Raw genomic sequence first — 18,970 nt, 5'->3', positions numbered from 1 at the left:
CTTTTCTTTTTGCAAATACAGACTAACACAGCTGTTACTCTGAAAGCTGTATGGACTCCCGTTCAAGTCAATGGGAGTCTTATCATTTGACATGAATGGGGGCAAAATTAGGCCAATACAGAGCACTTTTGCAAAACTCACTCTCTGATTATACTATTTTTGTACCTGTCCACTCACAAAGATTTGCTGCTCTGATCATTAAAATACAGGGCTACCACCTGGATAGATTATTAATACCATCAGCCCACTGTACAGACCTTGGAGGCAGAGAAAAATTATAACTAATAAAGTGTAAGACCCTTTCAAATATTATTGAAAATAGCTTCTCCATACACTATGACCATCATGATGTCAAGGTCTGATTTCTTGGAACTTTCCAGGTTAGAAGAAAGTGCTGAAAGCAACAGATCATTCAAAACTGCAATGATACTTTCTGAAAATTGACTAGACATGCTATAAATAATAAGCGATTAAAATAAAAGATTAGTTTAATTATCTGAAAATTGAAAACAGCAACTTTGTTAAGGGCCCTTAAATGCTCGACTGCTGATAAATATCTTATAACCAGAGCATTTAGGATTATCTCACTAATGTAGTGGTCAATCAAAATAGATCAAACTTGACTGGTAGGCAATACATGTAAAACCCCCAGGCCACCTTCAGATCTGGTGTCAATGGAGAAACACCAGATCTGAATTTGGTCCTCTTTGTGTATTATTGCTCTCCAGGTCTTGCGGAGCCTGAACAGATTTGCTAACTGTTTCTGACAGCCTTCATCTGGGTTTGTGTTATGCTGAGAATGTGAAGTCTTGGTGTCTGATGGCGAAAAGGTATGCAGGGTTCTTGCAAACTGAAACAAAATAGCTTACAGGATGAAGACACCTCTTGGAAAGGCTACGAGTATGTTCAACTTACCAGTTATGGGGATCATTACTCCCAGAGTACATACTGTGAGCATGATCAGAAGCAGAGAGCTGAGTGTGTTTGTTGTGCAACTGATACAGAAATACTAACAAGGAGGAAAGCCTAAGGGAATGTAATAACTCTTTAGTGAAAAAGATTTTGACCACATTTATATTTAAATCCGAGAGGATGGAACGTAGTCTAAAAGGATCCCATGACATTTGCAGAAATTGAAATATTTCCTTTTGATGCAAACTAGTTATTGTTTAAGGCTTGGATTGGGGTATCTAGCTCCCTTAGGCTGCTTTGAAAACCCCAGCCTAGCTATATAAAAATATGTGCTCACTGTTCATATTTTGGTACTAAGCCCAATCACTCAGAATGATGCATGTGATATGCCCAAGCTGCAAAGTTTGAATCCAAATCTGGTTCCCAACTTTTCCAAAATTCAGGGGAGTTTGGGTCCAGTGGTTTGGTACAAGCCAGTCTCTAGTTCCCACTGGAGCTGAGGTTGCAGTGAAACACAAAACCAGGCAAAGATCTGCCGGTGTTGTCTTTCTTTACAAACATACAACTCAGACCACATTCATTAAAAGGTTCAGAAACCTTTCAAGGGAACAAGAGGGCCCAGTCTGGAGTGAATCTGGGATGATTTATAGTTATTGTATCTAAATTATATGAAATTCCCAGTTACAAAGCAAAATGAGGTGAAACTGTTGGGTTTTAATTAGAAAAGGTGAGAGTTTTAAAGATGGAGAGATTAAAGAATAGATACTTGCATTAGATAATATCATATCACAAATAACCAGCATGGCAATTGTATTTGCAACTCATAAGCTCTGAAAAAGGAAAGTAGTGTGTCAAGTGCTTAGAAGCAGGAGTCTTTCTAAAGCTGCCATTATGTGACACTGAACAAGTCACTTAACATGTCAGTTTCCCTCACTGCGAGTACCTGTAAATAGACAGAAGTGCTCACTGCATCCATAAGGGCCATTTGAGTATCCAGACTGATCTGCAAAATGGGCTTAATAATAGTCACGGCTCTGCTTCAGACTAAGTTAATGCATATCTGTAGAGTGCCCTGATTTGCTTGGATGAAAGATGCTATAAAAGTGCATGGCACTGTTCTAATGCTACAGATCATATTGCAATAAAAACCACATTAAAATAACCAAAGGACATTTACATTAAAAAAATCATTAAAATAACATTATGCATTTTGGCTTAAGTTCACTAAAGCACTACAGCTCATATTCAAACCCCAGATCATTGCTCAAAACAAGGTAGCATCCTTAACATTATCTACGGTAGCTGATCCCCTGTTGTGTTTTGATACAGAAGGGCTGATATTTAACCTTGAATTCCCATACGTTGCTGTGTTTCAGGCTTTGTCTACACCACGCAACTTTTCGCGACACGGCTGTGCCGCTATAGCCGTGCTGCTAAAAGCCATGCAGTGTAGCTGCTGTTTGTCGGCAGGAGAGAGCTCTTCTGCCGACAAAAAACTTCCACCCCCCACTAGCAGCAGCAGCTTTGTCGGCCGGAGAGCGCTCCTGCCGACAAAGCACTGTTCACACTGGCGCTTTTCATTGATAAAACGTTTGTCGTTCGGGGTGTGTGTGTTTTTAACACCCCTGAATGACAAAAGTTTTGCCGACGAAGTTCCAGTGTAGACAAAGTCTTAGACAGACCTCAACACTCTTTTCATTTACCTTGGTACGGTATGTAAATAACTACTGTGAGTGTCTAGCACAATGGGGCCCTGTCTCAATTACGGATCATTGGCACTACTATAGAACAAGTAATGTGTATTATTATTATGTTTGTTGTTGATAGTCTAAAAGTATCTGGAATTATATTGTGGTAATTGCTGTGTAATGATATATAGGGTGTAACAGTGAGAGGGGCCTAGAAAATTTTCTTTCATGTTTTTTCTTTATTTTTCCTGTACAGCTGAATGACAAATTCACAACTTATGATTTCTTAGGCAAATTCAGTCTCTTTTTCCGTCCACAGAACATTCACAAACTGGTTGTGTTTTCCTCTGATTTAATTATTAATACAATTTTAATTTTACTATCTTTTCAAAAATACTTTCCTTTATGGGTTTATTGGGGTCATTTGAAATTTGTACTGTATTGCTTAGTTGTGATTGGTCACATTAGGTACATAGTATTGTCTCTGTTTCCTGATTGGGCAAGTGAGCAAGTGCTTCCAGAGGAAATATCTATATGTGCTAGTGTCAGATTGCTGTCCTGAATACTTGCACATAAAACCTTGACATTTGGCATTTCTGCCAGTAAAATTAATTCGGAGAAACACAGATGGGGCAAAACTGAAACAAATTCATGGGAAGGTACAAACCAAGCATTTGTTGAACATATTTTCCATGATTTGCTCAGCATTAATTTTCTCTTAATCAAATAATAATACTTAGCACTTATAGCTAATCAAATATAATACTTAGCACTTACCCAAGCAAAGTAAACCCCTTTACTCCTCAAAGGCAGCATAGTCTAATGGCTAGGACACTGGACCAGAGGTAGAAGATGTTAATTCTATTCTTGGCTCCTCCACTAACTTGCTGGATGACCTTGGCAAGTCATTTCATGGCTCTGTGACTCAGTTTTCCCATCAGTTAAATGAAGATTTATTTGTAAAGCCTTTTGAAATCTAAAGGAGAAAAGCAATTTTCTGATTATTATTGTTATTTAAAACACATTAAGTTCATTGGATTGTTCCCTGAGCTACTGGGAGTTGAAGAGACCTTCCTTAGAGGAGATGCAGAAGGGAAGAGTGCTACCTCCACAGAAACTCCACCACTCTACTTGAGTTCTGTAGGATTTTAAGGGCGAGGTGATAGGGAGTGGGTCAGGGGACCAGACATTCCCCATGGCATTATCCCTTGGTCAGCTCATAGATTTCCCTGTGGAAATCCAATGGGAAGCTAATGTGCAGCAAATAGGTAGCATGCAGAAAGAGCTTTGCTGCTGGTGGGGAATGGGAAGAGGAGATGTGGGAAGAGGGTTCAGATGGGAAGCCTGCCTTCTGCATGGATGCACCTGCCATCAGAGATGCAGGCCTCTCTTCCCTGCAGATTTCCTACAAGGTGAGGCTGTGTCCCCCCATCATCTGAAGCAACAATCACTGGAGAAAGGCTACAAAGCCAAGCCAACATTATGGAATTCCCACACCCCTCAGTCCTTCTGCTGCAGGTTTTTCCCTAGGAGGAACCAGTTTGACCTTTCACTATTAATTTTGCTTCTCACCACCATTGCCCCCATAGTTCTCCTTTCCAAGTCTGGCGTTTCAGGTCTACTTTGGAGTGCTTACGTTTTCCTTGAACACCAAAAACCTAATCAAAGGGCCATTTCCCATCATTGGTCGGTGCGAGAAATTCCCATGGAGGTTGACAGAAGCTTTGGCATGAAAACTAGAGCTGGGCAAAAAACCGAGTTTTCATTTTGTGGGGTACATTGAAAAACAAAATTCATTTTGAGTCCACTAAAATGACAAAAAGAAAAGGAGTACTTGTGGCACCTTAGAGACTAACCAATTTATTTGAGCATAAGCTTTCGTGAGCTACAGCTCACTTCATCGGATTCATACTGTGGAAACTGCAGAAGACGTTATATACACAGAGACCATGAAACAATACCTCCTCCCACCCCACTCTCCTGCTGGTAATAGCTTATCTAAAGTGATCACTCTCCTTACAATGTGTATGATAATCAAGTTGGGCCATTTCCAGCACAAATCCAGGTTTTCTCACCCTCTGCCCCCCCCCCCACACACACACACACAAACTCACTCTCCTGCTGGTAATAGCCCATCCAAAGTGACCACTCTCTTTACAATGTGTATGATAATCAAGTTGGGCCATTTCCAGCACAAATCCAGGTTTTCTCACCCCCCCCCCTTTTTTTTTTCCCAAAAACCACACACACAAACTCACTCTCCTGCTGGTAATAGCTTATCCAAAGTGACCACTCTCCTTACAATGTGTATGAAAATCAAGGTGGGCCATTTCCAGCACAAATCCAGGTTTTCTCAACCCCCCCCCCCAAAAACACACACACAAAAACTCACTCTCCTGCTGGTAATAGCTTATCCAAAGTGACCACTCTCCCTACAATGTGCATGATAATCAAGGTGGGCCATTTCCAGCACAAATCCAGGTTTTCTCACCCTCCCACCCCCATACACACACAAACTCACTCTCCTGCTGGTAATAGCTCTCCAAAGTGACCACTCTCCCTACAATCAAGGTGGGCCATTTCCAGCACAAATCCAGGTTTTCTCACCCCCCACCCCACACACACAAGCTCACTCTCCTGCTGGTAATAGCCCATCCAAACTGACCACTCTCCCTACAATCAAGGTGGGCCATTTCCAGCACAAATCCAGGTTTTCTCACCCCCCACCCCACACACACAAACTCACTCTCCTGCTGGTAATAGCCCATCCAAAGTGACCACTCTATTTACAATGTGTATGATAATCAAGTTGGGCCATTTCCAGCACAAATCCAGGTTTTCTCACTCCCCACCCCACACACACAAACTCACTCTCCTGCTGGTAATAGCCCATCCAAACTGACCACTCTCCCTACAATCAAGGTGGGCCATTTCCAGCACAAATCCAGGTTTTCTCACCCTCCCACCCCCATACACACACAAACTCACTCTCCTGCTGGTAATAGCTCATCCAAAGTGACCACTCTCCCTACAATCAAGGTGGGCCATTTCCAGCACAAATCCAGGTTTTCTCACCCCCCACCCCACACACACAAACTCACTCTCCTGCTGGTAATAGCTCATCCAAACTGACCAGTCTCCTTACAGGTGCCACAAGTACTCCTTTTCTTTTTGCCAATACAGACTAACACGGCTGTTACTCTGAAACCTAAAATGACAATCACCAACACACAAAAAACAAAACATTTTTATTCATATCATTTGGGGTATTTCATGCACCTTTTTTCTTTTCTTTCATTTTTTTATTTAACTCTAAGTTCCTCAGAATGTCATTTTGAATAGAGTCAAAACATTTTTGTTTCGAAAATATTGAAATGAAATGTTTTGACTTTGTCAAAATTTTTTCCCCATTTTTTTCAGTCAAAACTATTCTCTGAATTCAACCCCAAAACTGTATTTTCTATTACCGCCCCCCCCCACCTTTTTTGGGGGGGAGGGTGGGGCCAGATGTAAACAAAACAAAGAGAGAGATATAGAATCATAGAATCATAGAATATCAGGGTTGGAAGGGACCTCAGGAGGTCATCTAGTCCAGGCCTGGTAACTTGGAATTTCTTCTGAGCCCAGCTTCCCCGCATATCTCATTGATAAGTGGTTGATTATCTTCTTTTGTACTCTCTTCACCTCTTGCTGTGCTGTTTCAGACAGAATAAACCCAGCAATAATGAACCATCATCAGAGTGGCAATTGCTTCCTGCTCCACTTGCGTTAGTAAAGAAAGAGAAAGCAAGTGATGATTAGTCATATGTCTGCACTCAAAGATAAATCCCCCTGAGCAGAAGCCATCTGGTGAAGCATAAAATAACAATTCTAGCACTAGCGTGGACTTACTGCAATGTTAATAGATCCTGTTGAAGTGTAACGTAATACAGGCCTAATGCTGAGTTCTAGCAGGTGGCCCATAACCCTGTAATAAATTCCCTGACATTATTGATTTTTCCCCCAAACTGAGCCCTGTTGTCTAACTATATTAACTTCTGCTTACTGAGCATCAGAACACACACAAACATCAGCCTCATTTCAGTGAGCGATTGCAGCTCTAAAACATGTCCCCGTTCCCACCGTTTGTCCTCACACACCATTATCTGCTGAGATTAGTTATTTTAGAATTCAGAAACAAATAATTATTAGCTATGGGCGCTAACAGCGAACACTTGCAAAATCTGAAATGTGGGGATTTTGAAATATGCTTCTGTCACTAATTATACATGCAAACAGCCTCATAAATATGGCCCAGACACACTATTCCTATTGTGTATATTGGGCCCAAATCTGCCCTCGGTTACAAATGTGCCACTTCAATGGGGTTATATTCACTTTCAAGGCCCTTCACAGTCACTCCCCATGCTACCAATCATCTCTCATTTACTAGTAAACTGTCACTGCTCACCTCTGATCAGCCCACCATGCCAGCCTTCATTGCCCACTTGTTACATTTTCAAACATGGACCTTCATGAGTCTCCCATGCTTCCCCACACACATGGGAGGGCTGTCACCATCCACAAAGCTGAAGTTCATCTCTCATTTAAAGTGATTGGTAGCTCCCTCACCATCTCTGTGCTCCAGGAGGTCTCTGGCAGTGTCATTTTCTATGAGTGCCTGAGCAATAGATTCAACATTAACATGCAATAAAATGATCATATAAAACAGAACATGTTTAATTTTTAAATGAGCTAAAGAGAGTTTTTTTTTAAATATTTTTTTCTCCAGAGTCTTTTTAGGCCTTAAACTTTCATCTGCTCTCTATTCTTGCTGTGCACTAGACTGGACCACTGCCAAAGGGCAAACTCTTGGGAGGCATCCACACTGGGGTGGAAAACTGAGGGGTGCGTGGGGCCTTCTGCATGTGCAAGGAGAGGATGGCTCCCCAGAGCCAAGAGGGAAATGTGTTCTACAGCCCTTCATCACTGCTCCAAGAAGTGCCTGCTGATGAGGCAGGTGCAGGAAGGCTGGAGGCCCAGTCACACTGCTGGGCTGGCTGGGCATACCCTCAGGGACCATCCGGCTCATTCGTCATCTCCTCACCTAGTATTCCAGAAAATGGTAGTTCCTCATCTTGCCCTGCTCTTGCCCAGATGGGGATAGAGAGGGAGGTTTCACCTGGGCCCTCTTCCGCCCCACTTCCCCTACTCTCCAGAGCATCAGTGAGGAACAGGCCAGATCTTTGCCCTAAGCAGGTATACGGACAGCAAAATACATAGGACATGCTGCATAGGTTCTTCTCCACTGTCCTCAGCCCCTTTTCACTGTATGTGAGTCCTCGGGAGCAGATACACAGGTCAAGCTCTCTTGATACTACCTGCGTAGCCCATCCATCATTACCTGGGGGCTGGTGCCTCCTCACTTAAAGAAGGGAATATTTATCTGGCGACTTCATGAATGTAAAGAGGGAGAAAATCCGTATTAGGATGCCCCAGTAATGGTGCGGATTGAAGAAACTTTGTGGATATGGAAGAGGGTATTCAAGCTTTCAGGGAGGTGGGGGACATTTGGAGGGCATTGAGGAAGGTATAATTGCAACTGCTGACATTACAGCTATGGAGCTTCAAACGCACTCCCTGGGGTGAGGATTACTGGCTCACGTAAGAAGCCGTGGAATTGGGAGTAACCTAGAATTTTGGTCAGAATAAATCTGGCTCCACATCAGGAGCAGGAAAGCAGCTTTTCTGGCTGGAACGAGGTCACGAGTGGAGAGCCACAAGGGCCGTCTTAGGGATCTTGTTTCCAAACAACACAGAGAAATGATTTGCATCGTAATGGACCCCTGAGGATCGGCCTGTTCTCCTTCCTCCACTTTTTTGCCCCGTCCTGTCTTTGACAGCCATTGTATTACAGGTCCAGTCTACCCTTAAATTTAAGGTCAACATAGCTACAGTGTGCAGAGATATGAAAAATCCACACAACTGAGCACCACAGCTATGTCGACCTAACCTGTGAAGTACACACAGCTAGCTGGATGGCAGAACACTTCCGTTGACCTAGCTACCATCACTCGGGAAGGTGGTGTTCCTACGGCAATCAAGTGTTGAGTAGGGAGTTTTGATGTTCCAGCGTGAAATGTCTTGCAAAGATCCCCCTCTAGATTCATGACCAACAAATGAAGAGACTGCATATGACCATCCTAATTTTTTACACATCACCTGGAGTATGCTGGGAAGGGACTATGAGGAGGTTTAGTCAGTGCTGGATAGATGCCCAAGTAGTGCACACCTGCTCAACAGAACTCATCACTACTCTGCCACCGAGCCTAAGGGCCTGATCCAAAGCCCAAGACAGACAACAGGAGACATACCATTGATGTCAATGGCCTTTGGGTCACTCTGTTAGTGCATCTCTATTATTGCTCCAGTCCAGCAGGGGAAAAATCAGCTGAGATACAGATCCAAGAGCTGTCAGCTCATGTAAGTCTAAGTAGAAGATGCTCAGCATCTTAGAGGAATAGGCTGTGAGTTGATTCTCTCACAGGTTCCCTTTATAAAAGCTTTCCAAAAAAAGGCTGATTTCTCAGCAAACACCTATTTCCTATATTTCATTTACAACCATAGTGCTGCAGCCCACAAGATCATGGGTATAAATACATCAAGTGTAGACATTTTAATGGACTTTCCTTGAAAATTTCAATAGACTTGCAACAGACAATCAGCTAAGTCAGCTGGGTTGGATATTTGATACAATCACCACATCAAATGGAGTCATTGATCTTTAGAATTTTTTCAAGACATTCCCAAAACATTCCATAGAATTCTTCTGTGTATTACAGAGTTCCACCTAATCTCTCTAGCTGTATAGCTCAGTCTGTCCATTTATGCATTTTTAATACACTAGTAGTATCTGGGCACCTCTAAGAAGAATGAAATATTTCCCAGAGATATATTTCATTATGGCAGTAGAGTATTTTCAGAAACTCTGTGGGAGACATAGGATTTGCCACAATGAAGCAGACTATTGATCAACCAAGTCTGGCATCCACTGGCCAATGCCTGATTCTTTAGAGGACGGTACACTTTCTGCCTCTCCCCAAACCACAGATTATGCCCTTGGGCAGGACTGTATATGGAAGAAATTTTATTCCTTCCTACTCTCAGGAAGTGATCAGTTTGTACCTTGGAGTGGGACACTTGGGCACCATAAAAGTTAAATATAGCATCTCCAAACATAGGGTGAAATTCACTCCTGTGTAGAAGACCAACACAAGGTCTAGGCACTTATTGTCATTGTTTGTATTACAGGAGCCCCATTGTGCTAAGCAGGGTACAGACACATTGTCAGAGACAGTCCTTTTCCCAGAGAGTTTACAGGTTAAACAGACAAGGCAGTCAAAGGGTAGCAGCGGAAACTGAGCATGGAAAGGTGAGATAACTTACCCAAGGTGATACATCAGGGCAGAGCCAGGAACCTTCAAGTTTTCCAGTCTATTGCCCTATCCTCAAATCGCTCTTAAATCCCGTTTAAACTCTCCTGTTTGTATGACTAGGTGAGAAGGGAGCCAAATCTTGTTTGGGTCATCTAGGTGGCCCTGTAATAGAACTCATAATTATTATACTGCTTTCTAGTTCTGCATATAAACATCAGTCTCAAAGCTTACTAAAAGGAGTACTTGTGGCACCTTAGAGACTAACAAATTTATTAGAGCATAAGCTTTCGTGAAGTGAGCTGTAGCTCACGAAAGCTTATGCTCTAATAAATTTGTTAGTCTCTAAGGTGCCACAAGTACTCCTTTTCTTTTTACGGATACAGACTAACACGGCTGCTACTCTGAAACAAAGCTTACCAAGTTTCCTTCCTGACTCAGTTTTACAATATAAAGTGTCTTTGTTTAGTCAACAAAAGCACTAATACAAGTGATTTTGTTGTTAATAGAGCTGTAAGAATTTTAAGTACCGCTTGGTACTTTTCTCTTGGAAGTGTGTCATTTTCAGTTGGCTTTTCTAGACATCACAGGGTGTTGTACTAGTCTTTGTAAACGACTAGTGAACAAAACATTTTGATCCCAGCCACGTTTTGTACAAACATCATGTAGGTTTGTAAAGTTTCAGAGGGAATAAATCAAATGTAAAATGTTGCATGACAGTTGACTTAGTTACTTGTGAATATCTAATTTAGAAAAAAAAAACACTTCTTTCTGAATATTCAGAAATTCAAATCTTATGCATATCATCAAGTGGCTTTGCACAATCCATAACAGATAGAACTGTTTACTAGGAATGGGGAAGAACAAGCATTTCACAGCTGTGTCTTATTTTATTTTTTCCAATTTGCTTTTTCCTCCTTCCCCTTTTTTTAAAAAAAAAAATTACGCCAGCTCCTCAACTAGTGCAAACAGATACTGCTCCGTTCCAGACAACGGAGCTCTGCTGATGTACAAAAGCTGAAGAGCAGGCCTTGTATTTATTGGGCAGCTTGCCTATATTCAGGAATAACACCACAGAGACCGTGTTAGATTGGTGTGAAACCAGTGTAAGCAAGAGGAGAATCAGACACAACTGTACACTGAAAAACTACATCCAGGTGGTAAGTCCCATAGGAAAACCTACTGACACAGGACCTGATGCTGCTCTCATTAGTAGCAACATAAAGCAGGAGTAACGTGACTGAAGTCAATGGGGTTACAACAGTGTAAGTCTGGTAGAGGGGTACAATCTTGCATAGTCCTGAGAGCCCTCCTCAGCCACTGAAATCAAATGGGAGTTAAGGGCCTCCCAAGTGCTCAGGATCTTGCAGGATCAGGTCCTAAGCGAGACAAGAATCTTGCCCCAAAAGGGTCTAATTCTACAAAGTGCTGAGCAACCTCATCTCCCATGGACTTCCATGATTCCCCTTTAGCTCTTGGCAGGTGTTCAGCATTTTGCAGGATCAGCCCCTTACTGTAATAATTAAGGAACTATGACCGTGGCTGGATTGCATTTTTTCCCCTATGCAAAAATGCTGTACATTCCTTTACGTAGGTTTCCATAGAGTTGAACTGTTACTCTTTTTTTTTTTCTTTCGTTAAAGAGGTCAGCAAAGCTCTGTACAATGCGATTTCACTTTTATGAAATGTGGAGGAATTCAGAGAAACTTTTAATGGCTAGATGGTGGGGTTGGAGTGAAGTATAAAAAAAGCACACTGGAAATCCCAGTGCTGCAAAGAAGAAAGCAGCCTAGGAGTCCAGGGGCAAATTGCAAAGACATATTGTTTTGCAGATCCTAAGTTTAAATATGTTATTTTTCCTCCCGCTTCCTTTGTTAAAATGTGATATCCTAGCTTTAATTGCTTCAATCCTATTAGTTGTTCTTTTAAACACGTGATTGTGTATTCCTTTAGTGTACAGAAATCCCTCTGATTGTGGCTTCATATTATTTAGACAAGCACTCTTTCAGTAGTAAATGCCATTCCTAGCGTAGGGAAGTACTTTAGGTCTAAAGGGGTTAAGAAGGCCTCCTTGCATTCAGAAACATGCAGGGGTCCCACCGTGCCAGTTCCAGCCTTTTAAACTCTTTCCAGCTTTTTTTTCTTGCAACAAATCTGCCTGACTGCCACCAGGACATAGGAAACGTGTGCCTGTCAAAGAAATCAAGTTTACCTTTTCCGACTTGTTAAACGGAGGCAGGGTATAAATACCGCTAACTCTGTACGGACTATTAGCATTTCTCTTAAAATAAGGGGTTGCTTCCTAAGACCTTTAATCCAGTGCAGTCTAGACCAGACTGCACTACCAACAAAGACAGAAAGGAAACCTGCGGAAGTTTGATAGAGGGCAGGTGGATTTGGACTTCTTTGAAAATATAAGGCACACAAAAAAAACCGAAACCCAACCCAATTGTTGACATTTCTCTGGAGAAGTTCTGAGATGTTGTTGGCATTATTCACTCGGTGGATGTGGATCTTGCTGGGGAAGACCGCTGTCCTGTTGCTTCTGAAGCTTCCTCTAGAGGGTAAAGCTTTACCTCCAATACGGTATTCTCACGCTGGGATATGTCCAAATGAGATGAACCCCAACCTGTGGGTAGATGCCCAAAGCACCTGCAAGAGAGAGTGTGATACAGACCTGGTAAGTGATGCACATTTTTGTATGCTTCGTCATGGGAAATGGATTTTTTGTTGGTTGGTTTGTTTGTTTACTCCATGATGTTGCAGTCTATTTCAATTATAAATGGAAGAGCACTGATAATGTGTACGTGATCCAAACCAGACAACTCATGTGTTTAACTGAAACTGTGTTTATAAAAATGTTTGATGACCTGTTGATTAAGTCAAGAGGTATTTTAATGGAGTCACTTCTTTAACTGACCCTATGACTTTGTGACTACATGGCTTTCATAGTTCATCCTTCTCACTCACTGCCTCACCAAAGAGAACCTCATCAGCTTAGACTCGGGAATTTGACATGTTATTGGGCCAGCTCACTGCATTTTAGCATTTTCACCAACCTCATCATTCTTCATTGGCATCATCAAGTGCTATGCTTCCCAAGAGAGATTTCTGTATGATGCCTATTGGTTGGCATACACATCACCAGCCTTTGCTACATTTGAAATGTAATGTCTGACTGTAGTTCAAAAAATAACATGGTAAAAATAACCATGCAGATGCTCTCTCATATGATGCCCCCAGATCAAAATGCACATAGCTTACAAGTCAAAAGGTCATTTTTAAAACTGCCCTCATAGCCACTCAATGGCATCTGAAAATCCATGCTTGCTCTTTCTGCTTCTTACAACTTCCTCAGCAGGAAAGATTTTGCAGTCGGAACCAAGCTGACAGTCATGATGCAGGAAAAGATTCGGCTCTCTTTCCACTACCTGGATCATTTCTGCAGTGCTAAAAGAAGCAAAAACTTATGTGTGGCAGTCAATTAAGCAGATATTGTTTAAAGACAAAAAAGGAGCTGATATGTTGGGATGTTATTTTTATATTACTTTTCTGGTTACAATGGCATATAAAGTTGCCTTTTAAATTCAACTCTCAGGTACACTAAAGAATGACTACTACTCTCTTTCAAAGGTTGCGGGCATTCCTTTCACAGGTTCCCGGTCAAACAGTGAAAATCCAGAAACCACTTGGAAAAAAAAGTCAGGTTTGCAGAGTGGCAGACCATAGTCCCATTCAGCGTCTGAGCCTTTGGGCCAGATCCTCTACAGGTGTAAATCCGCCGAGCTTTCATGGCTTTATTAGAGCTACACCAGACTTATGTTTAGTCCATTATGTTTTGCAGATTTGCTTTTGGACCACAGCGCTGCATAGTTAGAAATGGGTAAGGAGCTAAAATAGTAGATCCTCTGGTTCCCGTTAATGAAAGGATATTGCACATGAATAATGGCCATATCACTGTTTAGTCTGATGGCATTAAAAGACAGCATGACTAAATTTTGCCATCAGTTACAGAGATGCCCAACTGGCTTCAATTAGATCAAAATCGTGTAACTAAGGGCAGAATTTGTCCTATTCTGTATAGGGTAACAATGTTCATGTTTCATTACAATAATCCATGAACCACATATTGTCTACAGTTCTGCAAACCACACAAAAATATGTTTTCTGTTTAGAAAGGCAAACAACTACTATAATTAACCACAATTTAAAAATGACCATAACCAATATTATATTTAACACGGATGCTGCACTTAAAACTAAGACTGACAGAGACGCATAAGTGACGGCTAGCCCATAAGTGGATACTTTGTTTTCCATGGAAAACAAAATAATTTTGGAGCAAGAACTTAGTTTTGCCTTAGTTCTGAGCTATTCCATTTATAATATGTTGTGAACAATTAAAGATGTTTGGCAGTTTCCACTCCAAGAGTATGCTGCTAGTCTCAGGGAATTCAAATAATACTCTACATACTTCTGAGGACAATAAAAGGGATTAATGACTATAACCATATGATAAGACTTTCCATCTGCTCTTACTTCAGGAGGCTTGTCCTTTGGCACTAAAAGAGGGTTCATTTGGGTTCGTTGTTACTTCTATAACCAAATGTTTGATATGATTTTGTGAAGGATTTACTATGGCTTTAGGTGCTTAGAAATAATGATACATTGCCCTTCTCACACCTTCCATTCAAAGATCTCAAAACACTTGACAAATCCAATTAACGTAGTCTCACAGCATCCCCACTGAGATAGAGAAGTGATGCTATTCCCATATTCCTGATGGGCAAGTGGACATTCAAATAAATGAAATGACTTACCGTAGGTCATACAAGATGTCTTCAGCAGAGCTGGGAATAGAACCTAGGTCCCCTGGCGCCTAGCCCTTTGATTTAACCAGTAGAGCACCCTGTCGCCACAAGAAGGAATTTCTCCATCTGTTTGTAGTTCTCAAAGGATAAACCATCCCAATAACAGTTTGGTTGTTTTGTTTTGTCTTAGGAATGCGAGACCTTTGAGAAGTGCTGTCCTAATGTCTGTGGGACAAAGAGTTGTGTGGCAGCTCGGTACATGGACATCAAGGGGAAGAAAGGACCCGTCGGGATGCCCAAAGAGGCAACTTGTGACCGTTTCATGTGTATCCAGCAAGGCTCAGAGTGTGATATCTGGGATGGACAGCCTGTATGCAAATGCAAAGATAGGTGTGAAAAAGAGCCCAGCTTTACCTGTGCCTCCGATGGACTCACCTATTACAATAAGTGTTATATGGATGCAGAAGCTTGCACCAAAGGCATTACTCTAAATGTAGTCACTTGTCGGTACCATCTGACCTGGCCAAATACCAGCCCCATCCCACCAGAGACTACAGTGCGCCCTACCACAGCCTATTCAGAGACAACCATCACTGATATCCTGCCACCTGCTCTAGTTAACAATCCAGTCCATCAGTCAGTGTATGTGGGAGAGACTGTTAGCTTTCTTTGCGATGTCACAGGCAGACCCAAACCAGAAATTACTTGGGAGAAGCAAATAGACAGTAAGGAAAAAATCATTATGAGGCCGAATCACGTCAGGGGGAATGTCGTGGTTACCAACATTGCCCAGCTGGTAATCTATAACACCCAGCTGCAAGATGCAGGCATTTACACATGCACTGCAAAAAACATCGGTGGCCTTCTCAGGGTTGATTTCCCATTGTCAGTCGTCAAAGGAGAACCTACATCAAAAGAAGCGTCCCAAAACAAAACCCATTTCCCAACCGATGAATGTCTGAAGCAGCCAGACAGTGAAGACTGTGGGGAAGAGCAGACCAGGTGGTATTATGATGCAAAGAAAAACAACTGCTTTACATTCATCTATGGGAACTGTAATAGCAACCTGAACCACTTTGAGACCTATGAGAACTGTATGTTAACGTGTATGAATGGCCCAATCAACATCTGCAACCTGCCAGCCCTTCAGAGTCATTGCAAAGCCTATGAGCCCAGATGGGCATACAACAGTTTGACAAAGCAATGCCAATCTTTCATTTATGGTGGCTGTGGAGGCAATGAGAATAACTTTGAGAGCAAAGAGGCCTGCGAAGAGATGTGCCCTTTCCCTAAGAACACGCACTGCAAAGCCTGCAAACCTCGCCAAAAGCTGGTGACGAGCTTCTGCAAAAGCGACTTTGTTATCCTGGGCCATATAACGGAACTAACCGAAGACCAAGACTCGGGACACGCCTTGGTGACAGTGGAGGAGATTCTAAAAGATGAAAAAATGGGATTAAAATTCCTGGGGAAGGAACCTCTAGAAATCACCCTTTTAAATATGGACTGGAGCTGCCCATGCCCCAATATGACCACAGTGGATGGTCAGCTTATCATCATGGGTGATGTCCACAATGGGATGGCCGTCCTGCAGCCAGACAGCTTTGTGGGCATCTCCAGTGTCCGGCGTGTACGAAAGCTCCGTGAAGTCATCCACAAGAAAACCTGTGAGCTTCTGAAAGAATTCTTAGGACTACACTAACCTTACTCACGTGAGTCAGCCTTTCAGCTCTGTGTATTGTATAGGGCTAACAAAAGCAAGGCTAGTGTGGAAACTAAAGACAAGCTACTGTCTGAAGATACATTGTATGTAATATGCAGAACCCTTATTTTAATCCATTAATGATTCTTAGCAACAATGTAGTATGCTCTTTGGCAATCACATAAAATATCAATGAATGGCTATTAATCTTACTTTGAAATCAACCTGTTTATATAGAATTGCCATTTAACTAGCTGATTTACTGCAATAATTATATAATTCTTGTGTAGTTTCCAACATAAAGGACCAAATTCTTAGCATTTTTGTAGCTAATTGATACATAGCTAAATTGCACGTACTGTCGATTTAATCTGTCTCACTTACAGCATGGAAATGTTATGATAAATCATTAAAAATAAGTCACAAACTTTTGTTTCCTCATGGTAACATTAAGTACATTAAAAGAGACAAAACTGTAAATTATTGTCTATATTGACTATAATTATACATGTCAAGTCAATCTATGCATTATGAATGTGCTCACCTTTTCATAGAAATCCACAAAGGAATTTTCTCTGGATTGTGCCAATTTTGAATACAATGAATACAAGCCCTGCAGTCCTTACTCACGGGAAAAAGACATTGAAGTAAACTAGGCAATCATTCTGGGTCTATTAGCCACAAAAACAAATACATGTCCAAAGCCAAAACCACAATTTCACAATGTTTTGAGTCCAACATCAACACCACTCATTTCAATGCACGTTCCTATTTTTGTTTTAAATAAATGTGGTGTAAAGCTAACATGAAGAGTCTTTGGAAGTGGGATGTCTGCTATCTTGGTTTTGGAAGGCCATTGCACCTGAGCATGTGTGGGGATCTATTGCTTAATTGTTAACATGCCTGATTTTCCAGGTAACAGAGTAAAATTATAGCAGTCAGAATAAAATTAAAGATAGAAAAGTGCCATACACATTCTAACCATTATGTGATACACACAGAGAAAAACAGAGCAGTATACACACATTATAGACACATTCATAAACAAACACACAGTAGGTGCACTTTAAAAGCTTCAATTAATCTGAACTTCCCCCATTCTAAACAGTATTCCCCATTATATATATATAGGAAATCTCTCTCAAATCAGTTAAAACATTCTAAGTGTGGCCACTATATATACGTGTATGTATAAATACACATACAGCAAGAGAAAGAAATATGCATGTGTGTATAAACAATATTGATCATTACTAATACTTATGTGTCTAAAAAGTAAAATTTGCATATCCACAATTTTTAAATAACAAAAAGGGTGATCTCAGAAATACCATGCCTCTGTTAAGGAATGTCAGTGAGCTGAGATTATGAGTGTGTATGCTTACAGATGTCATTCTTATCATTATTACTAGTCTCTGTTCAATTGTTTAAGTGAGCTCCATCAATAATGTCTACTGTTGCACAAAGACCAGTTCAAGCAATGGTCTGGGTCGAGAAATGTTTTAGCTTAAAGGTAAGAGGGTGTTGTTAATATTACTCTGTGGTGCCATCTACTGGCTAATCCAAGAGCCAGCAGGAGGTAGCTAAAGCTTTGCATTCTAGATGGTAAAAGGTGCTGACATGCACACACACACGTGTATGTTGGGTCTGATTATGAATGAGACATGGGGAAGTCCATGTAAAAAGTTTACCTGGCTAGATGCTGGGTTTAAGCACTTCACTGGAGACTCCTAATCCCTAAGGCCTACATATATTGTATATTTTGCAAGTGGCAACAAAGACTTCAAGGATGAAATTTAATGGACAATAAGAATGTTTTAAATATGGCCTGACGCAACTTTTAAATATAGGCCCTGACTCATTTACACCAAGGCTCCTTTACACTACTCTGGCAATATGAAGATGCCTTAAAGATGCCATTCACCCACCTTAAGGCTTCTGAGCAGTGTAAAGGGGCTTTAGTGTAAGTGAGAATCAAACCCTTTCGTTTTACCCCGGTCTGGGATACAATTCATCAACAAGCACATTTTAAGCAAAGCCTGATAGACGAGTTTCAAAAAACAAAGTCAGTATTAAAGCTCTTCTTAGCTACCAAATTTTAAAAGAGCCAAGTGTGCTATTAGTCTCTACTGCAGCACATTGTCCAGCACAATAACTGTATGATTTTTGTTGTCTCTTTCTTAAATGGATGTAAGAAGAATTACAATAAAAACATAATAACATTTACATACATCCTTGTGATGATCGTATTATGGGCTGGGCTATGCCAGTGTCTCTCATGCTTTGCATTCCACTGGAGTTCTTCACCTACTGTAGGTAATTCTGCTGTGTGTCATTCACCAACATTACTGCAGCTTGTTTGTCATTTTTCAGGCAGCCAGGAAATAAGGTCTGACATATTTTTTCCAGACTGAATCGCCTTTTCTGACATGAAGGAATCTAAGT

The 18,970-nt window shown here is 41.3% G+C and overlaps 1 protein-coding gene and 1 long non-coding RNA gene across 2 annotated transcripts; one reads left to right on the top strand and one right to left on the bottom strand.

The window, feature by feature from the left end:
• Positions 1 to 2,842: 2,842 nt before the first annotated feature.
• LOC122462918 lies at positions 2,843 to 7,841 on the bottom strand. Its single transcript, XR_006285823.1, has 2 exons — positions 6,174 to 7,841; positions 2,843 to 3,576 (listed from the first exon to the last, which is right to left on the bottom strand). It is a non-coding gene; the product is annotated as an uncharacterized LOC122462918 (long non-coding RNA).
• Positions 7,842 to 11,289: 3,448 nt separating this feature from the next.
• WFIKKN2 (WAP, follistatin/kazal, immunoglobulin, kunitz and netrin domain containing 2) lies at positions 11,290 to 18,614 on the top strand. The gene is made up of 2 exons (XM_007062772.3): positions 11,290 to 12,692; positions 15,014 to 18,614. Exons 1-2 carry the CDS (start codon positions 12,492 to 12,494, stop codon positions 16,523 to 16,525), a joined length of 1,713 nt encoding a protein of 570 aa, XP_007062834.1. The 5' UTR covers positions 11,290 to 12,491; the 3' UTR covers positions 16,526 to 18,614.
• Positions 18,615 to 18,970: the final 356 nt, after the last annotated feature.

The sequence above is a fragment of the Chelonia mydas genome, chromosome 14 (assembly GCF_015237465.2).
Source record: "Chelonia mydas isolate rCheMyd1 chromosome 14, rCheMyd1.pri.v2, whole genome shotgun sequence".
NCBI lineage: Eukaryota > Metazoa > Chordata > Testudines > Cheloniidae > Chelonia > Chelonia mydas.
This window is presented reverse-complemented; position numbering and strand designations above follow the sequence as displayed.

Coding starts and splice junctions, on each gene's coding strand:
- WFIKKN2 (XM_007062772.3), top strand. CDS start 12,492: ATGTTGTTGGCATTATTCACTCGGTGGATGTGGATCTTGCTGGGGAAG. Junction 12,693..15,013: donor GAGAGTGTGATACAGACCTG/GTAAGTGATGCA, acceptor GTTTTGTCTTAG/GAATGCGAGACCTTTGAGAA.